The 21,427-nt window shown below is 42.1% G+C and overlaps 1 protein-coding gene across 3 annotated transcripts in view; it reads left to right on the top strand.

Annotated features, from left to right (window-relative positions):
• The window catches only part of CHID1 (chitinase domain containing 1), a 924,523-nt gene extending 907,597 nt beyond the window's left edge, over positions 1-16,926 (top strand). For all 3 annotated transcript variants that reach the window (XM_077459791.1, XM_077459781.1, XM_077459798.1), the window contains 2 exons: positions 769-811; positions 16,174-16,926. In XM_077459791.1, coding sequence (XP_077315917.1) covers positions 769-811; positions 16,174-16,272 — 142 coding nt within the window. In that variant the 3' untranslated portion in view covers positions 16,273-16,926. The remainder of the gene's footprint in view (positions 1-768; positions 812-16,173) is intronic.
• The last annotated feature ends 4,501 nt before the right edge of the window (positions 16,927-21,427 follow it).

Raw genomic sequence — 21,427 nt, forward strand, 5'->3', positions numbered from 1 at the left:
GAGCAGTACAATAATAAGTGTCTGCAGGAAAGAGTAAAGCATGGTGGAGGTTCCTTGCAAATATGGGGCTGCATTTCTGCAAATGGAGTTGAAGATTTTTTCAGGATCAATGGTGTCCTCAATTCTGAGAAGTACAGGCAGATAACATCATGCCATAGCATCAGGGAGGTGTGTGATTGGCCCCAAATTTATTCTGCAGCAAGAGAATGACCCCAAACATATAACCAATGTCATTAAGAACTATCTTCAGTGTAAAGAAGAACAAGTTTTGACAAGTGATGGTTTGGCCACCAGAGAGCCCTGACCCTCAACCTCATCGAGTCTGTCTGGGATTACATATAGACAGACATAGAGACAGAAGGATTTTAGGCAACCTGCATTCACAAAATATCTGTGGTTAATTCTCCAAAATGTTTGGAGCAACCTACGTGTCGAGCTTCATCAAAAATTGCAAGTGTACCTAAAAGACTTGATGCTGTTTTGAAGGCAAAGGGTGGTCACACCAATTATTGATTTTCATTGTTAATTGTTAAAAATAAACTGTTAACACTTCTATTTCTGATGACATTCTTAATTTACAGCATTTTTCACACCTACCTGGAACTTTTACACAGTAGTGTATGTTGTTGTCATTCCTAAAGTCTTCAACTGGGGGACTTATCTCTTACAGCCCAATCATGCAGGGCTTGTTATCATTTTTTCACTGCTTTACCATGGGGGCATGTCATTGGAAATGCTTTTATTGATATAAAAACAATTATTTTACAGGAATAAAGGGGGCAAGCATGCAGTGTTCTACCCAACTTTGAAGGTAAGATTTAAAATACATTCAGAGCTTGGACACTGACCACATATTGATGGAGGTTGTTTGGTTTTGGTGCAGCTGGTTCAACTATATGATTTCCTAGTTATTTAAGCCACTCTGAAGATAATAGATTATGTACTTGACAAGTAGTCTAGAGTTCTGTTTTAATATTACTGAAAGAATGTCTATTTCATTCTGTCCTAAAGTACAGGCACATACACCTTAGATGATGGGCTCACATGTCACCCAAGCAAAGCATATTTGCATTGTGAAAACAAGCTGCTTCCTTTATTGTACCTGAATTATTGTTTCTCTTTTGTTCATTGGCAGACACATCGCTCCATTATTCAGAACCATAGGGTTATATCGTCCCCTACAGGAGTAGGACACTAGGCAGAAAAAAGACTTGGGCAATCTAGGTCATATACACCCCCCTCTCTGCTATAAGCCTTCATTTTTTTTTGTGGGTGGCCGAAAATTTAGGCCGTGACTTTTGCGGCCTACCGATGTGTGTGGCAGCCCTAGAGCAGGTGGCGGAGGCCCCCGCTTTCCATTGCGGGCATCCGCCCTCCTTCCTCGGCTCTAGCCTCGTTCGGTCCCCCCCACAGACCTGTGCACTTAGCCTACTAGGCCACATGGCCACATTGGACGGCGCTGTGGGGGCTCTGAGGGTGACCTCCTTTTGAGGGGTTGTTTAAGTGGGCCCTCCGTAGGCACCCCCTGTGAGGGGTCTTAGTGGATGCCCCCGTGACGGCCTTAGTTGATGCCCCCGTGAAGGGCCTCAGCCAGTGCCCCATGTGAAGGTCCCAGCAGTGTCCCCTGTGCAGTGCATCCGTAGGTGCCCCTTGTGCGGGGTCTCAACCAGTGTCGGCTGTGAGGGGTCTAGTGGTGCCAAAATGTGCGGGGTATCCGTAGGTGCCCCCTGTGCAGGGTCTCAGCCAGTGCCCCTGTTAGGGGTCCAATGGTGCTCATTGTGCGAGGTATCAGGCATCCCAGTGCAGGGTCTTGGCCGGTGCCCCTTGTGAGAAGCCTTGGTCAGCACCCCCGTGTGGGGCCTTGGTCGACATCCCCCATGTGGGACCTCGGTGACGCAAGACAAGTAAAGGCGCAAAACACCGAAAGTAATATCAATCAAAAAGGGAAAATGTCCCCATTCAAAAATGATACATATACAGATTAAAACGTCCAATTTATAAATGGCGTCCAATCCGATACAGATTGATTAGTTCCTTTTCAGGGGTTTCCACGTACAGGGCTGCCACCAAGGAGAAACTGAAACCAGGTTTCCAAACACTATAATGCAAACACAAAGAAGAGGGGTGCCTCTGGATGCAGATTTTCTTTAAAAATTTAAATTTATTATTAAGCTGTTAAAATTAAGCTCACATATTCCATGAGTAATAAGGGCATTTATGATCCATTCACAATGATTCGCTCCGTCATTCTATCCATCCAGTCCACGGTTGTTAACTGCTCCTTCCTGTGTCCCCACTGTTAAATTGAAAATGCTGGCTACAGTGGACGCAGTGTGTGTTAAGCGAAAGCGAGGCTTGGAGCGCTGTGACAAGCGGGACACGGGGAGATGACGTCACTACTCGGCGACGCGTTTCCTGAGCATACGGGTCCTCGGTGATGCCCTCCCCCTGCCTCATCGGTCTCCACTGATCCTATGTCTGGCTTTGCCGTCGTGGGTGTGGCCCACCTTGCGGGGTTGGTGGCCACACTCCCTGACCTGTCAGTGAGGTTGTTCCTCCACAACTGCAGTGATGCACAAGAAGGTGCTGGTTGTCTTCCTTATTACATCTGTGCAGGAAATTTAAAGATGGAGGATGCAGCTGTGGCTGCGGTGGAGGTGCCGGTCCCCATGACACCCATAAACTGTCTGGCATGGCAAAAGCATTCCCTTCTCCCCCCTGTTTTGAAATATTTGTTCGTATAGACTGGGAGTGTCCAAAGTGTCCCTTTGTGGTTCCAAAGACTCTTCGCTGTGAGTTACCCCTTTGTGGGTTCCCTCCTTAAAGAGTAGGCTGTTCTATCAGTAGTGGACCCTCCATCTCTAGGTTGCGTAAGGCGACCATGATCTGGTAGAGGAGTCTCCTCTTTTAAGGATCCAGCTGACATACCTGGAGGGGGAGCAGATTCCCTCTGCTTTCGCAGAGTTGGCGGACCAGTTGGTCTGGGGGCTGCAGTTTGTATGCGATGCCTCTTGGGCCGCGTACACACGGGCGGACTATCCGTCCAACTAAGTCCGTCAGACAATCCGACAGACAGTCCGTCCTACTTTTGAATGAACGGACTTGACCACACACGACGAACAGACAGTCCGCTGAAAGCTTGCGCGATGACGTGTACAGCACGTACGACGGGACTAGAAATACGACGTCCAATACACTGCAATGCAACCTTCGGCCGTATAAATCCTTTCTGAGCATGCGCCATACTTAGTCCGTCCAACTTGCCTACTCACGAGCGGACTGTCCGCTGAAACCAAGTTTGGACGGACAATATTACGGAAATTCTGAAAGACTTAGTCCGCCAGACTGTCCGCTGAAAAAGTCAGCTGAAGCCCACACACGAGCGGATTGTCGTGTTTCAGCGGACCAAGTCCGTCAGACAGTCTGCCCGTGTGTACGCGGCCTTGGATACAGTTTCCTTGGTTGCTAAGCTCTCTGTTTCTGCAGTGGTGCTTAGACATGTATTGGGGCTTAAGTGTTGGTCTGCGGACTGGGCTTCTCTGACTGGGTTACCAGTTCAAGGCAATTGTCTGTTTGGGGCTACTCTGGATGACATGATTACGAGTCTCACAGGAGGAATGTGTAAATGTCTTCCACAGTCTGAAATGGGGAAAAGAGTTTCATAGCGGATGCGGTCCTTCTTCTTGGCATGCAATGGACCTGTTGAAAAATGTTTGGATTTACAATGTGCTATCATAGGGTGACACTATGCATGCACGAAATACTAATGTGCCAACGTCCCAATATTGCTTATAGAAAGGTGACATTTTGTTTATTTGTTTGGACTTTTAAAGGCACATGGATAGATAAACTAGAAATAGTCTAAAAATTGTTACATTTATTTAATCAAATATATATAAAAACAATTGCAGATAAAAAATTAATAAAAATGTGTATTGGTACACTTTTACATCACAAATCTGAAACCATCAAATAATATCAATAATACAGTACAAGACCAAATCCGCAGACAATGGACTTAGAAGTATGATCTCCAAAGTATGATCTCCAAGTGGAAATATCAGTATTGTGGAGATATTGGGTCAGAGGTGTAAGTTCGGGCGTTAATAATTTAGTCATTAGCTCGACATGTGGCGTGTCAGGAAACGCTTCTTCGGGAGCATTTGATTCAAATAGTAATCAGCAGCAGGGGTCAAATAAAGCCGAATTGCTGGTAAGAAAAAATGGATACACTATGTTTATAGATATCCAAGGAAGTAAGCTGTAGTCAAACAACATCTCTTGAGAGGTAGTCAAAGAAGAGTGCTAATAAGCAACATGTGTGTGATGAGACCATCCATACTATGTAGCAAACGTGAGATTGAAAGTTCAGTGGGGCTGACATCTCATAAAATAAATGAATATGGCATCAGCTAAAGTCACGGTGTATCCAGCAACACTGCTGCTGCTCTTTACAGAAAATTGTATTATCTGGGCCTGACCCTGGTTTTATCACTGGCCAGAGCGTTTCTTCCTCTGGACAAACTCCAGACGTTGCATGCTGTGTTTCAACTACTGTTGTCTCGCAGGTGGGCCTCCCTACAATCCTGCATGTGGGTGTTGGGCCTGATGGTATCTACCTTCGAGGAGGTTCCATTTGTGCAGTTCCATACAAGCTCCTTTCAAGAGAGATCCTGGCATAAATTGCCTGAGGTCTCTGGGCTCTCAGATTAGGCTGAGCCAGAAAACCGGGGGGTCCCTGGTCTGGTGGCTTCACTCTCTGGGATTTCGGCAGGGCACATCCTTTCTCCCCTTGTATTGGACAGTAGTCACCACCAATGCCAGTCTGTCTGGGTGGGGAGGTGTCCTGGGACTGGGTTCTGCTCAGGGTCGTTGGATGCTGGAGGAATCCAGACTGCCGATCAATATCCTGGGACTTGGAGTGATCAGACTATGTATGGATCATGGTGGTCTACTTCGGGGACTCCTGGTACAGATCCATTCTGACGATGTCACCGCGGTGGTCTATGTCAATCGACAGGGTGGAACGCAGAGTGTGTTGGCAGCCCGGAAAGTAGCCAGCATCCTCCGGTGGGCAGAATGACTTGTTCCGGCCTTCTCCGCCATATACATTTTAGGAATGGAAAAATGGCAAAAATGGCAGGCGGTTGCCTCAGTTGGCTAGTGTCGGTCCATGGAGTGGTCCCTTCACCAGGACATGTTTCATTGGATATGTCTCCAAAGGGACACTCCCGAGGTAGACCTGTTGGTGTTCCGGCTTAACGGAATGGTACTGAGGTTTCTGGCAAGGTCATGGTCTCCTCTGGTGGACACTGTAGACGCTCTGGTGGCCCCATGGGGCCAGTATAGTCAGATCTATGTCTCTCCTCCTCTCAAGAGTTTGCAGAGGCTTTTGTGTAGGATCGAGTCCAAAGGAATTCCAGTCATTCTAGTGGGCCCGGATGGTCTTGTCGGTCTTGTCGGTCTTGGTACGCAGACCTGGTGTGCTTGGTCGCTGACGTCCCTTTGGCGACTGCCTCTCAGGGAAGTTTTACTGTCCCAAAGGCCAATCTTCCATTGTGCTACAGTCGCTGGTTTTGAACGCCTGGCCGTTATGAGCTAGGTGCTGAAGTTATGATGCTGCTGAAGGCGCTGGGAAGATTTAACACCAGACATGTATAGCATATATATACTGAGGTGAGGCGCTTGCCATTTACCCTCATTCTTTTTCTTTGGCTCAGATTTTGACCTTCCTTCTCGGGGGGGGGGGGGGGGGGGTTGAGCAAAACTTGACCTTGAGTATCATCAATTGCCAGGTGTCGGCCTTGGCAGTTTTCTTCGGCGTCCCCTGGTCTCGCACTCCCTGGTGCATACTCTTAATTAAGGGGTTTGACATCTGCCCCAACCAGTGCGGTCGCTTCTACCGCCATGGGATCTACTTTTGGTGCATTTGGTTCTACAGGAGCCTCCCTTTAGAAAGTTCCTCTGCTTGCTCTGTCCTAGAAGGTGGCTTTATTGGTTGCTATCATCTCTGCTCACAGAGTGTCGGAACTGTAGGCATTACCATTTCATACTTCTTACCTGGTGATCCACAAAGATGAAGTGGTTCTTCACTCTTGTCCGTGGTTCCCTCCTCTGATTCCTTTTGACTAAGGACATTATATTGCCTTGCCTGTGCCCCAGGTCAAAATGTCCTAAGGAATTGATCTTACATGCCCTGGATATGTTCGGGTGATTTGGGTGTATTTGGCAGTCTCAGGGCTCTTTTCGGAGATCAGACTCACTGTTTGTGATCACGGACGGGCCAAAAAAGGGTCTGTCTGCTTCTTCTGTGACCTTTCTAGATGGATCAGATAGACAATGACTCTGGTCTATTCTGTCAGGGGTTAGGTTCCTCCTTTCCCTGTTACAGCACATTCTACTTGGCTGCTTATTGCTTCTTGGGCCTTCCATCATCAGGTGTCGGCCTTGCAGGTTTGCAAGGCAGCCACTTGGTCGTCGGTGTACACTTTCACAAAATTCCACAACGTGGATGTGCTGGCATATGAGGATACTTTGGCCGCAAGGTGTTGCAGGCTGCCAGGCTGCTGTTTAGAGGGTCTATTCCCTCTTGAAGGGGTATTGTTCAGGTTGGGCTCCAGTTTGTTTCTGTGTTGAGCTCCTGTTACCTGGTTGGCTCTTGTGTTAGCCTTGGGATTTTTCGTTGTCCCGCCCCTCATGTTTAGCACTGCTTTGGGATGTTCCTATAGTTCTGAATAATGGAGCGCTGTGTCTGTCAATGAACAAAAGAGAAAATGGGATTTTAGACTTACCGAAAAATCTATTTCTCTGAGTTCATCTACAGACACAGCACCCACCCCTCTAAGGTGTTTTGATGCTTCTGACACTGCTATTTATTAAACTGAAGGCCTATAGCAGAGAGGGGGGTGTATATCACCTAGGACTGCCCAAGTCTTTTTTTCTACCTAGTGTCCTACTCCTGTAGGGGGTGATATAACCCTATGGTTCTGAATAATGGAGTACTGTATCTGTCAATGAAGAAATGGATTTTACGGTAAGTCAAAAAATCTAATTTTTTTACACAAATACAGTGCCTTGAAAAAGTAGTCATACCACAATTTTCCACATTTTGTCATGTTACAACCAAAAAAGTAAATGTATTTTATTGGGATTTTATATGATAGACCAACACAAAGTGGCACATAATTGTGAAGTGGAAGGAAAATGATAAACGATTTTCAATTTTTTTTTTTACAAATAAATATCTGAAAAGTGTGGCATGCATTTGTATTGAGCCCCCCTATGTCAATACTTTGTAGAACCACCTTTCTCTGCAATTACAGTTGCAAGTCTTTTTGGGGATGTCGCTACCAGCTTTTTGCATTTAGAGAGTGACATTTTTGTCCCATTCTTCTTTACAAAATAGCTAAAGCTTTGTCAGATTGGACACAGCAATTTTCACGTCTTGCCACAGATTTACAATTAGATTTAGGTCTGGACTTTGACTTGGACATTCTAACACATGAATATGCTTTGATCTAAACCAGGTATATGCAATTAGCAGACCTCCAGCTGTTGCAGAACTACAATTTCCATGAGGCATAGCAAGACTCTAACACCCACAGCATGACAGCCAGAGGCATGATGGGACTTGTAGTTTAGCAACAGCTGGAGGTCCGCTAATTGCCTATCAATGATCTAAACCATTCCATTGTAGCTCTGGCTTTATGTTTAGGGTCGTGATCCTGCTGGAAGGTGAACCTCTGCCCCAGTCTTAATTCTTTTGAAGACTCTAACAGGCTTTCTTATAAGATTGCCCTGTATTTGGCACCATCCATCTTCCCATCAACTCTGACCAGCTTCCCTGTCCCTGCTTAAGAAAAGCTTCCCCACAACATGAAGCTGCCACCACCATGTTTCACCGTGGGGATGGTGTGTTCAGGGTGATGTGCAATGTAAGTTTTTTGCCACACATAGCGTTTTGCTTTTAGGCCAAAAAGTTCAATTTTGGTCTAATCTGACCAGAGCACCTTCATCCACATGTTTGCTGTGTCCCCCACATGGCTTCTCGCAAACCGTAAATAGGACTTATGGCTTTCTTTCAATATTGGCTTTCTTCTTGCAACTCTTCCATAAAGGCCAGATTTGTGGAGTGCACGACTAATAGTTGTCCTGTGGACAGATTCTCCCACCTGAGCTGTGGATCTCTGCAGCTCCTCCAGAGTTACCATGGGCCTCATGGCTGCTTCTCTGATGAATGCTCTCCTTGCCCGCCTGGGTGGACAGCCATGTCTTGGTAGATTTTCATTTGTGCCATACTCTTTTTATTTTCAGATGATGGATTGAACAGTACTCCAAGAGATGTTCAAAGCCTGAGATATTTTTTTATAACCTAACTCTGCTTTAAACTTCTCCATGTTATCCCTTACCTGGTGTGTTCCTTGGCCTTCATGATGCCGTTTGTTCACTGAGGCTTCACAGAACAGCTGTTATTATACTGAGATTAAATTACACACAGGTGGACTCTATTTACTAATTAGGTGACTTCTGAAGGCAATTGGTTCCACTAGATTTTAGTTAGGGGTATCAGAGTAAAAGGGGCTCAATACAAATGCACCCCACACTTTTCACATATTTATTTGTAAAAAAATTGGAAAATCATTTATTTTCCTTTTACTTCACAATTATGTGCCACTTTGTGTTGGTCTATCACAAAAAATCCCTATAAAATTAATTTATGTTTTTGGTTGTAACATGACAAAATGTAGAAAATTTCCAAGGGTATGAATGCTTTTTCAAGGCACTGTAACTGACCATGGAGATCTGAGCATATGGGTCACTGTGTGATGCCAGTTTCCAAGATTTTTGCATCAAATACAGTTAGAGCAGAAATGAACTCTCATAAACACCACTTTGTTTAGACCGCATGCTTTATTGTTCTCAGCGTTATTGTGATTTTTTTTTCATGCAATTTTTAGCTTACGTTTTCTTGAATTCTGTTTTTGCACTGTGCACATTTAAACAGCCCCAATTTCCAACTTCTAAGACTTGTGTGTGCTTCCTTGCCGCAGGTCCTGTTGCTGATCCTCTTTCTCAGAGTTGCTGTCAACTTATATCTGATTTGCCTTTACTGAAGCTTAAATAGTTAATTTGTATCAAGCTGGCCCAAACAAACTATTACCTTCACTAAGAGATGCAGCAGCTGGGAGTGCTGTATATAGCTCAACTACATACAGTATACAGCGTTGTGTTCCAGCAACCACATGAGAACTTCTCTTCCCACTCCCAGAACAGAATCGAGTAAGGGTGAGCTATGCTCAGACTTTCACAGAGAGCTTTGTTCTCTATGAATAAATACCAAGCTTCCTCTGATTAGTCTGAGATCCTGATATCTTCTGCTCAACTCTCTGCCTCAACCAATCAGAGAAAGCTTTGTATTCAGTCATTTTAGGCCAGAGACCCTCTAAGGGTTAACCACTTCTAAAGGGATGGAGACACTGCAAATTTTCTCACCTGAACACAAAAAGTGCGCTAGCTGAGTAAAATGAATTGGTCATTTGTATTCAGAATCAGTATCCAAAGACACAAAGTGGAAAAACAGAGGAGAAACACAGAGAGGGGATTGTTTTTTGTTCTTTTCAACAAAAGTGGGGGAGGTTGTTTTAATCAATTTGTTTGTAGTGATTGGGTTGTCTGAATAGGCGCAGTCCAAACACTGAGGCATGTTGTGACAATGCACGTCATCTCATGGCTGTATTTAACTTCTATGAATTCTCCTGCCTCCATATTTGACTGCCAGTGTCCTGATAAAACCTTTGTACATCCAGGTACAGGGGAGTAATTGACTCCAGTCACAGCCTCCCACAATACACTGGAAACCTCTGCACTACCATGTGTGGGCAGGAATAGGGTTCCTAGCTTTGTATGAGCTGTAATCTAGTATATGATAAAAAGTGCATCATTAAGACCCCTTTCACACTGGGATGTTTTGCAGGCGCTATATCGTAAAAATAGCGCCTGCAAACTGCCCAAAAACAGCTGCTCCATAAACTCCAATGTGAAAGCCCGCTGTCATACCGCCGGCAAAACGCAGAATAGCCGAAAGCTATAGTTTTAGTGGCGCTAGCGGGGGTTAAAAACGCCAGCGGGGGTTAAAAACACCAGTGGCAGCACAGTGTGAAAGGGATCTAAACAATAAATATTGATTTCTTGGGGACTCTGATGAGCGAATGGGGCAACAGCAGATCATGTGCAAAGTAAATACTGGCTTTTTAACATTCCCGTAATCCAGCAATTCTGTTGCATTATGTGGAGGCTTTCGTTGTTATGCAATTAAAAATAATGCTTAAAGCGGGGTTCCACTGTCTCCAAGGTGTTTTTGTTTTTTTGCATCATGACAATGATTAATATATGTAAAGATATATCTCGCTTGATCATTTTAAAAATAATTCTGCAATCCGTTTTCGCCACAAAAAGGAAGTTATAAAAGTGTATGCTGACGGTTGTCATTTTGCCTGTGGGCATGTGAAGCCCACAGGCATCCTCTTCCGGGACACTATGCGTGTAATGGTCCAGCATGCACCGCCCATATCCCTGATCTCACGCATGCGCAGTAATCGGAGCGCCGTTCATCTTCAGATATTTTTGCAAACTGCTTGTCATCCGTACTGCGCATGCACACGACGGCACTATCCAGCGGGATAGTATTCGACAGGACACCATCAACAGCTCACAACGGCGGCACGGCTCTATTGAAATCCCACGAGATCTCGCGGCAGGCATCGTCAATGACTCCTGGGAATAATGACAGGAGCTCCCAGGAGTCATTGCAGGTGAAAAGGAAATGACGAAATAGCCGCAGTTGACCCGCCCATATCCGCAGATAAGAGACAGGAAACAAAGAAGGACATTACAAAAAAAGGTACAGAAGAAAAAAATATATATATATCCATTTAGTTAAAAACACATTTGTGGCATTTGATTGAGCAAAACATTGAAAATAAGATGGAGCTCCGCTTTAAAGATGCTCCCCCATCCCTAAATTAAGAAAGCATTATTATCATGAGCGTCGCGAGATAATACTTACATTTAAACTATGAAACAACTACCCTTGCAATTGGACTCTTCCCCAATCTGCAGGGGTTAAATTTCCAGATACCTGATAAAAAAAAGCATTTTTACTTATTTTATTCCCCAATAGTTAGTGTTTGCCTCATCTCTCTGGTGCTTATTGATAGGCCTTTGGTATCATCACTTACAATGCATGACTGATGGTCTTGCACTGTACATAATAACATCACAGCTGTAACTGCCAACTATTGCTGCAGTAAAGAGGCTGCAGGGGCACTAGTAGGAAAGAGGAGCCTGAAAAAAGGAGGCATAACATAAGTAAATGTGCTTTTTATCTGTTCCCTAGCCACTACCCATCCAGGCCAATTCTGGCACTTTGTTCCTACATGTAAAAATCATAATATTTTTCTAGAAAATGACTCGGAACCCCTAAACATTATATATGTTTTTTAGCAGAGACCCTAGGAAATACAGTGGCGGTTGTTGCAGCTTTTTATGTCACACAGTATTTGTGCAATTAAAAAACAAAAAACAGTAAAGTTAGCTCAATATTTTTGTATGATGTGAACGATGATGTTACGCAGAGTAAATAGATACCTAACATGTCATGCTTCAAAATTGCGCACACTGGTGAAATGGCGCCAAACTTTGGTACTTAAAAATCTCCATAATGGGGTAGGTTTAAAAGGTTTTTTTTATTTATTTTTTTACTTTTTTTTTTAAAGTGTAAAAATTAAAAATGAATCACTTTTATTCTTATTACTGGGAATTTAAGCATTCCTTGTAATAGGAATATTAGTCCTCTTTATAGAGAGATGTGGGGTATATAGGACCCCACATCTCTCCTTAAGGCTGAGCTAAAAAAATAAACTCTCTCTGTCTTTCTGGCCAAGTACCCGGCATAGTTTACTTTTCAGCAGCCCAGACGTGACGTCATAACATTGCACCCAGGCCTCCAAGGGGTCATGGAGATGACTGGGGACCATCTGGTCACCGGATATCTCTATACTCAACTTCCGGCGGTGATCGATTTGTTCTCTGGCTCGCCGATCGTGGCAAAGTGGGAGAAGCACTGGAGGGCCTGTAATGACTGAAGTGACTAAACTGCTGCCAGGATTGTCCTTACAGTGCACAGGATCACTGGCTGAAAAAGATGCTATCTGGATGATGCCTGTATCTGCAGGTATCATTCAGATATCCCCACTCAAAGTCCAGGACATCATATGATGGCCTATGGGTGGGAAGTGGCTAGGCAAAATGAGCATTTGACCCTTGCAATGGGGTTCCCTACTGCAAGGGTTATTTTAATTTCTTTGGAGATTTAAAATGCCACTTTGTGCATGCAGTATACAGTATGCAACTAGCGTTACGCAGGTAAAACTGGTGTTGTGTATTTGCCTTCTTCTTTTGTGAGCCTTAAAGGTTAATTATTATTTACGCCTGGCAATAATACTTTTGCATGGGTATTGGTTCAGCTAGCCACTGACATTAATCTATACATGGTAGAGGTTTTAATAATCCTTTATTAAACTAGTGAATGAATGTGAACAAACCTTTCTGCATAAAATCTTCTTTGCACTAGAGATATTTTCTTTTTGTAGTGGTTTTCTTCTATGACAAGCAGGCTTATGGAAGTACAAATAATAATAGCATGTAAATTATTACATGGCAAGTACATTTCAGGTTACTGTATCCATATCAGCAAAAAGGTAATTTATGATACATTGTACACTGATGTTCTCCTAATTAAATTGAACCCAATATTGTAAGTATTAATTACTGAAACCTCATTCACCTAGCCATGCAACAAACTGTGGCACCCATCTTTATTTCATGTTTCTTGAAAATGAATGCCGCATAGGAGATGTTACTGAACCTCTGTGTCATTCAACTACAATCTTGAAAGGATCATTCCATCTAAGAATTATATTTTACTTACAGTAGTGCCTACAGCACTGAGTAATAGTTCCCATAGCTATCTTGAACCTTGGCCAAATCTTGAGTTGTCTGAAATTTGAGCTGTTGGTGGTTCTGAAATCATCACCCTGTTCAGCAAAAGATTATTAAAAAATTCAACAAGGCCAGGTAAATAATTATCACTTGAAGAGTTATTGCATACTATCCAATGTAGTCACTGTTTGGCAAGGCCACTTTAATCGGGTAGCTTTGGCTGCCTAAATACCAAGCAGGCAGTGGAGATTCACCAACCCACCACCCTGTTGGCATGGATGGGGGAATACATTTTCAAAAGCTGCATATAGTGACCTTAAGCCATTGGATTCTTCAACATTGTTTTCTTCTTGATATAGTTACCAATCCTGTTCTTATCCACCTGGGAGTTTTTTTTAAATAATATATCAGTTTAAACACACCATCATCTTTGATCTTGTCCTGGCAATTTTAATTGTTTACCTCACTTGTTTACCTCACTACCTGAGGATCCAAGTTAAAAAACACCACAATCTTGAATTAAAAATAATGAAGAAAGTCCTTAGCACTCATAAGGTTTTCAGTTTTATATTTGTTTCCCAAAATGCATCTTTATATTTATAGCAAAGTATTTTCCTGAAAAAAATGTGATCTTTGTACTCACTGTATTATCCTTTTCTCCATTGAAGGGCACAGCTTGATGATAGTTGGACAAGCTGGATTTATACTTCCACCTACAAGAGTAATGGACGATAGGAACATAAAAATTGAAGGCCAGCCTCAAAGGAGGCTATAACATCTCCCACCTCACACCTGCTCATTTGCAGCAAGCAATGAGGGAACTATAGTAAAGCGAAGGAGCTGTGGCCCTCAATAGCCTCAGAGATAACGATTTTACAATATGTATAAAAGTTCTATTTTCTTTATCATCCATTAAAGGACACAGCTTCATAATTATTAGGCAGCTTAGGGATGTCCAAAAGCAGTTCAAACTGAAGAACATGCACACCAAAACAAACAACAGAATCAACACGAGAGAAAATTAAAGCAACAAAAAATGGAAGCAAGGTCATTAAACAGCCATCTCAAAAAAATTTGACCAAAACTAGCATCTGCCAAGGCAGGCACATTGACCCAATAAAGCATATACAACAAAAGTACAAAAGCCCAGGCTACAACCTTACAGATCTGGGTTACAAAAGGTCCAAGAAGCATTCACTGCCCTAGTGGAAAGGGCTTTAAAACAAAAATAAATACTGTACTTTATCTCACAGTTCATAGGTCTATAAAACAACCTGTTGACTCAACGTAAAACTAGTGGATATCGAAATCAGAGAACCTCTTTGTTATTCTAGAAGGCAGAGTCTGACAGGTAAACCCTGATGGCCCTCACCACATCTAGGCAATGGTGGGAGATCTCAGGTAAACTGGTGCAGGACACAGGAAAGGTAACCCAATGTCCTTACTAAGGTGAAAGATAGGGACCACTTTGTAAAAAAAAAGGAGGTCCTTGGTCACAAAACAGCCTTGTCTGTATGTAAGATCAAATTAAGCTCCTCAAGGACATACTGATAACTCAGAAACCCTTTTGGCTAAGGTAATGGCCACAGGAGAGACCACCTTAGGAGTTAGTTACATCAAGGGAATTTCTTGAATATGTTCAAAATTAGGTTTTTGTAACACCGACAATACTAGAATAAAAATCCCATGGTTGAAGTGGATGCCTCACAAGAGGAGCAACGTGTGTCCCTTGTATAGAAGTACAAATCACCAAATGATTAGCAAGAAGACATTGGAAAACAACAGACAGGGTAAACACCTGACCTTTGGTGCTAAGGGTCAAAAGTTGTTCCACCCCAAGTTGCCATGTAGACAGAGGCCGCTCTTTATCATTTATCCACCTGGGCTGGTCAGGAGTAGCAGCGATCCTTTCCTCTTTACGTTTACTAACCTCCTGGATTGGTATTAGGAAAGGTCTGCACCCCATGTTCTGGGACACAGGGATATGCTTTCACCTCTAATTTGATCAGTGCTAAAAGCAATCAAACAGGTCACAGCCCACAAAACACTGGTGAAAATAAGTCTTCCATGTTTGATGATAAACCTAGTTCGATGCTCTTACAATGGTCGAGATTACAAAATCCTAAAATCCTGGCTCTCAGAATGTTGGCTTCAACAGGCCATCTAGCCAATGAGCTAAAAGCTGAGTGGAAGATTGATACTTGACTTAACAGATCTGGTCAATCTGGTATAAGCCACAGAACACCAGATAACAGACAGTCAGTGTACCATAATCTTCAAGGCCAATTCATTCTTTGAAGCAGACATGGTAAACGTTTCAGCAGATGGGAAGCATTAATCGAGGCATACTAGTCACACAATGCCGCCAGAGCATCTGCTGTATCCATCACTGGATCACATGTCCTGGAGACAAACCTGTCCAGTTACTTGTTGAACCTAGAAATTAGCAGAGCCACATCGAGCATCCCCTAAAGTAGACAAATATTCCAGAATGCCTCTTGATGGAGAGCCTTTGGATCCACATATTGCTGAGTAAATCTGCCTGCCAGTTCTCCACATAGGGAATGTACCATGTGGAGATCATAGGAAAATTAAACTACCCAAGACAGAATAGTACATGCATTGCTACTACAACACTTATGGCGCCTTATGATGATTGATGAAAGCCACAGTCTGGCATTGTATGAACCAAACTACATGACTGGACTGAAGGGTGGTATAGTGAAATAATCTGAATCAAAAAAAAATATTTTCATTTTACAATACAAATCATAAAATGAAATAATGATGAAATAATGAAAGATGAATTGTTCATAGCTCTAGGACATTAATTGGAAGCTGTGTCTCTTCCTGGGATCAATTACCCTGAATAGACCTATGGCCCAGAACTCTGTCTAGATGTGCAGAGTAAAACTTTATTTGTCTACTCTCCCTTGAATCTTAACCATAAGCAGTACGGACCATGTATAAGGTGAGAGGAGTTAAAGGAGGCTGACCTTATGTATTCTATGTGCCTGATTTCCATTTCTGCTGTAGGTGGCAGTAAAACCCTAGGTCATCATCAAACTGTGTCCTTCAATGTGTAATAGAGATTTTTTCTTTCACAATGCTCTTCTTTTCATTACTAGAGATTATATTGACATTGACATGGGGTTTCCCATCTTTATTTACCAGTCCATACAGGTGCGGCTGGACCTTGCACAGGAGTTAGGCACTGGAATATCGATTTGGGAGCTGGGACAAGGCTTGGACTACTTCTATGACCTATTATGATAACTCTAGGGATGGACTGTGGCCCGGTTTACTAAAAGCAACATAATTAAATGGTCTTAAGAAGCAGTACGGGTCAGCAGGTAGCCACAGAAGATGGAAATGTATTGATTTAGCAATATGAATCTTTTATTATTCCAGTTGCTTTAAGGAATCTCCAAGCACACAGCAGCATGGGATTTTGATTGTACTTTTGCTTTTTTCACTGTGTCCACAATGATTGAGCTCATACAGCATGTCAGGGTTTTATGTGATAATTTTATTGTAGTACATGCCAGCTGACCAGTTGCAAACAAGAAGATGGGTACGTTAATTGACTCTATACCTGTGACTGTATTCTCTAAACTGTGATCATAAGTTCACATAAGCGCCTTATTAGCCTTTTCTGTAATTAGACACAGTGATTACCATGAGAGAAAGGAAGACATTATAATTATACAGTAAAACAAAAGAAATTCACAGTTGGAAGAACATGTTTAAAAATAAAGTTTATTTTCACTGACTAATGCTGTAGCTTTAATTTGAAAATTGTAGCTTTTTATAATCACATACAAGACAAATGATTTCAACTTTTTTAAGGGAATATGTGTACTTGTTTTTTTGAATCTTAAACATAAATGAACCAATAAAAAAGGGTGGAAAACCTGTGTTACGTAATCATTGCAATTATTTTCAGTATAGTTAAATGGTCACGATTTAAATTCATATATTATTTTTACATTTCATTTAAATTATTTGTAACCTACATATATTAATGTGAATGATCTTGAAGTTTGAAAACATATTGTTTGAACAGTTCCCACATGTTTAGTTCCTTGAATGCAGTGACATTCTGTATTTTTGGGAATGTGCACTGCTGTGTTACCCATTATACAAAACCAGCTTTCTAAACTATTGATATGCTGAAGGTGATAGGTTTCAGAAGTCAGTATAGGATACACATCACTGCTTTCAGCCAGAAAAGGTGCCATGCATGAGATATGTATTCATTAGAAATGGAAAGTAAACCAAAGGATTGAGCAGAGAATTTGCAAATCTGTTAAATAGATTGATAGCAAAAAAGCAGGACTGACAACATGAAAAGAGATTTTTCAAGTAACCTTTAGTTGGATTGGCGGTCCTTATATGTGGTGGCTGTAGTATTTCAGATTTCTTTCCTTTATTTTTACCTGTTGATCCTGCCAGTACTTCACTGCTTATACAAGGGTGGCAACACTCAGTGCTGCTCCTCCATAAAATACAGCACTGTGAGCGTCATCCTTGTGAAGTGTGTTAGGACTACAAAACACCCCGCCCCTCCTCCTTGTTTTCATAGTATAGGGCAGGGACATTCTGTAATCCACATAGATAACTAGTGAGAGCTGATAAAAAAAGTTTAAATTTAAGTTCAGTACATAGGGATGTTCAAAGATACTGAATTTCTGGCGGCATGACTATATATTCTTGCAAAAATGTACTTATCCTGAAAAAAGAAGACTAATGAAGCCAACACACTTCAAGACTGGTAAACTGAAGAATAATATATTTTAGTTCTTGTGTTTAGATATGTTTACAACAGACACACAGTTGTAAAATGAAGGATAAATAAAAGTGCAAGTTGCTGGCTGAAACTATATCTCACCCATTATTCCATCCTATAATGTTCTTATTTCATAGATTCTAATGTAAGTTTACTGTCCAAAAGCAAGTGAATCGAAAATGGTATCTAACAAAAAACTAATTTTACAAAGTTAGTCAGCTTAACAATATTCCAATAAAATGTTTTTCAAATTTACCAATAATTATTTATATGATATGTTTTTCCAGAATTCAAGTAGATCTCTTGTCAAAATAATACCTTTGCCCACGCTACACACTACCTTGCCTACTCTACTCCCTTAATGTCATAAAGGGTAGAAGGTGGTAAGAAATGCTGCTCCAGGATCCGACAATGGTCTGTTACTTGGTCATATTCAAATCATTAGTTGTGTGATTTCTGCTAAAAGTAGGATCAGAGCTGAGGTTGATTTTCTAATCCCTATTCTTTTCTGTAGTCTAAGTATTTATGGCTTCTACTTTCCTTATGACTTCAAAGGAGCAGGTTAGCTGGACTTCTCATTTTAACTGTAAGCAGTGACGGCCCATCCATAGGGAGCGTATGGGCGCCACCTCCCCTCCAAGCAGTCACAAAACCTTTAAAAAAAAATGTAAAAAAAGGTCCTTAAAGTGCACTGTGTTCGGGCGCCGGACACAGTGCACTATGGGAAGCGCTACGTCTATGCAATCACGAGATTGTGCTTCATTTGCGGGCTGTTAACACGCCTTGTGGTGCAATCCATCGTGCCGTGCAGCGTCCACCCGTTGTATTACTATGGATGGATGCTTTGTTGTTCAAGTTATTTATGCTTTCCTGTTCCAGAGACCAGATGGTGATGTTGGCAGCTCCGTGGGATGCACGGCCCGAGTGGAACTGCCTGTGTAAGGTAAGTATGATGGCTGCCAGTTCCAGGCTGTTGTATTATATTTGTAAGGGGGGGGCCGGAGTGAATAATATTATAATTCATGTGCATATCTCCCTCTTATGCTTCACTTACACTGCACAGTGGGAACATTTGATATGGCCCAGTGGCTGAGTTTGATGGCACAGTGGCTGCGTTTGATGGCACAGTGGCTGCGTTTGATGGCACAGTGGCAGCAATTGATGGGCACAGTGGCCACATTTGATGAATATAAATCATTTCAGAACTTTTTCCATGACCTATAAACTGTACAACTCAATTGAAAAACAAAGTGAAATCTTTTAGGTGCAGGGAAGTCAAACTAAAAAACTAAAATGATATGGTTGCATAAGTGTGCACACCCTTAAACTAATATCAGCACGGCACATCTTGACATGGCAATATTTGCCCACTCTTCTTTAAAAAAAAAAAAAAACACTCCAAATCTGTCAGATTACAAGGGCATCTCCTGGGCACAGCCCTATTCAGATAACCCCACAGATTTTCAATTGGATTCAGGTCTGGGCTCTGTCTGGGTCATTCCAAAACTTTAATCTTCTTCTGCTGAAGTCATTCCTTTGGGAATTTGGATGTATCCTTTGACTCGTTGTCATGCTGAAAGATGAAGTTCCTCTTCATTCTCAGCTTTCTAGCAGAAGCCTGAAGGTTTTGTGCCAATATTGACTGGTATCTGGAACTGTTCATATTTTCCTCTACCTTGACTAAGGCCCCTGTTCCAGCTGAAGAAAAACAGCCCCAAAGCATGATGCTGCCCACCACCATGCTTCACAGTGGGTATGGTGTTATTTTGGTGATGCACAGTTTTTTTTGCGTCAAACATATCTTTTGGAATTATGGTCTGATTGAACTTTTTGGCTATAACACATTTTCTCATATGCTTTCTGGGGACTTCAGGTGTGTTTTTGCAAAATTTAGCTGGGCTTGGATGTTTTTCTTGGTAAGAAAAGGCTTCTGTCTTGCCACTCTACCCCATAGCCCAGACATATAAAGAATATGGGATATTGTCACATGTACCACACAGCCAGTACTTGCCAGCTATTTCTGCAGCTTCTTTAATATTGCTGTAGGTCTCTTGGCAGCCTCTTTGACCAGTTTTCTTCTCGTCTTTTCATCAATTTTGAACATTTGTGTAAGATCCAGTTCTTGGTAATGTCACCGTTGTGCCATACTTTCTTCACTTGATGATGACTGTCTTCATTGTGTTCCATGCTATACAGTATCTAATGCCTTGTGAATTCTTTTGTACCCTTCCCCTGACTGATACCTTTTAACAATGAGATCCCTCTGATGCTTTGGTAGCTCTCTGTGGACCATGGCTTTTGCTGTAGGATGCGACTAAGAAAATGTCAGGAAAAACCTACTAGAACAGCTGAACTTTATTTGGGGTTAATTAGAGGCACAATAGTTATTACTCACCCCCTGCTTGGAGAAAACATTTGTCTGGACATAAGCTATTTTAAATTTTGCATAATTTAGTAATAAACTTGGTATTGTAAAGAAAAAATGTTCTGGGGAAGGTAAAACAAGGAGAGAGATTGGCCTATATAAGCTATGCATTATTTTTTAACTCTTGGTACTTGATCATCACAGAAACACATACAAGGAGCAAATAAATAGTAACCACAATAAAGAAGCCTGCATTTGCTGCAACTCATACATTCATTGCACGTAATGTAATTTGTACAGGCCAGCCCAGTTAGGATTGATAGTTCACTTGGATCGTAATTCTCCCTGCCAGTGTCCTTGTAAGGCCGTTGTTTTCTTCTGCTGCTGAGCAATCATTTTCTACAGCCCTAATGCCTAAGGTGTTTAACCCATACAATGCCACCGTGGTCTTGCATACCTATTTAATGAGGCAGAGGACACAGTCTTAGGTATAACTATCACAGCACTGACTGAAAAAAAAAAACATCTGTTAGTCCTTGTCTTGGTGGAAAGATGTAATTCATGACATTGCTTTGTCAGTCCAGCTTTTGTCAGTAAAGTTTATATTCTTATTTGCATCCATTATGTCAGTGGGATAAAGCTTCCACTTTAGCACGTGTTAGTCTCTCCCATCTCTCTACACATATACATACCCACACTCAGCTAGACCCTCATCTTAGCATTCAGTATGTATTCAGCCGGTTTGAAGAGAAGATCCTGCTCTGTGTACAAACTGAAGGTTAGCAGGAATAATGAGGCCTGAAAGCATTGATCACAATGCAGTGTGAGGAGTTTGTCAGATGAAATGCATCTCAAACACACCTCACAAACGTTTAATACGCCTGTCAGCCCACTGAATAAACACATCTCCTCCAACCCAGAGGAATTCATACCTGCTATACAAGATGTTTAACTGCTTTTCATCCACATACACACTGCAGTTCCTCAGAACCTACCATTTTCGGCAGCTATTCTCTGCTGAGGTTGCACTCAGGCTGGAAATATAGTATTCTATGGGTTAAGAATCAGGTATAATTCTGGATTGGGTTTCTATTCAGAAATATGCTGTCCAGATGGCTGAGCATCCTTTATTTTGTGAAGCCTAAATACCACAAAGCTTTGTCTTTGACAGCTTGTGCCCTATTTGTGGCATGCAGTATAAAAGACGCCAGCAGGCTCCATTGTTCAGCCACTCCAATCAGAAAGTTTCAGAACAATTATTGTTTTTCCTGTAG

This window comes from Lithobates pipiens, unplaced genomic scaffold (assembly GCF_037356315.1).
Source record: "Lithobates pipiens isolate NorthernLeopardFrog02 unplaced genomic scaffold, aLitPip1_a1.2 Scaffold_10, whole genome shotgun sequence".
Lineage (NCBI taxonomy): Eukaryota > Metazoa > Chordata > Amphibia > Anura > Ranidae > Lithobates > Lithobates pipiens.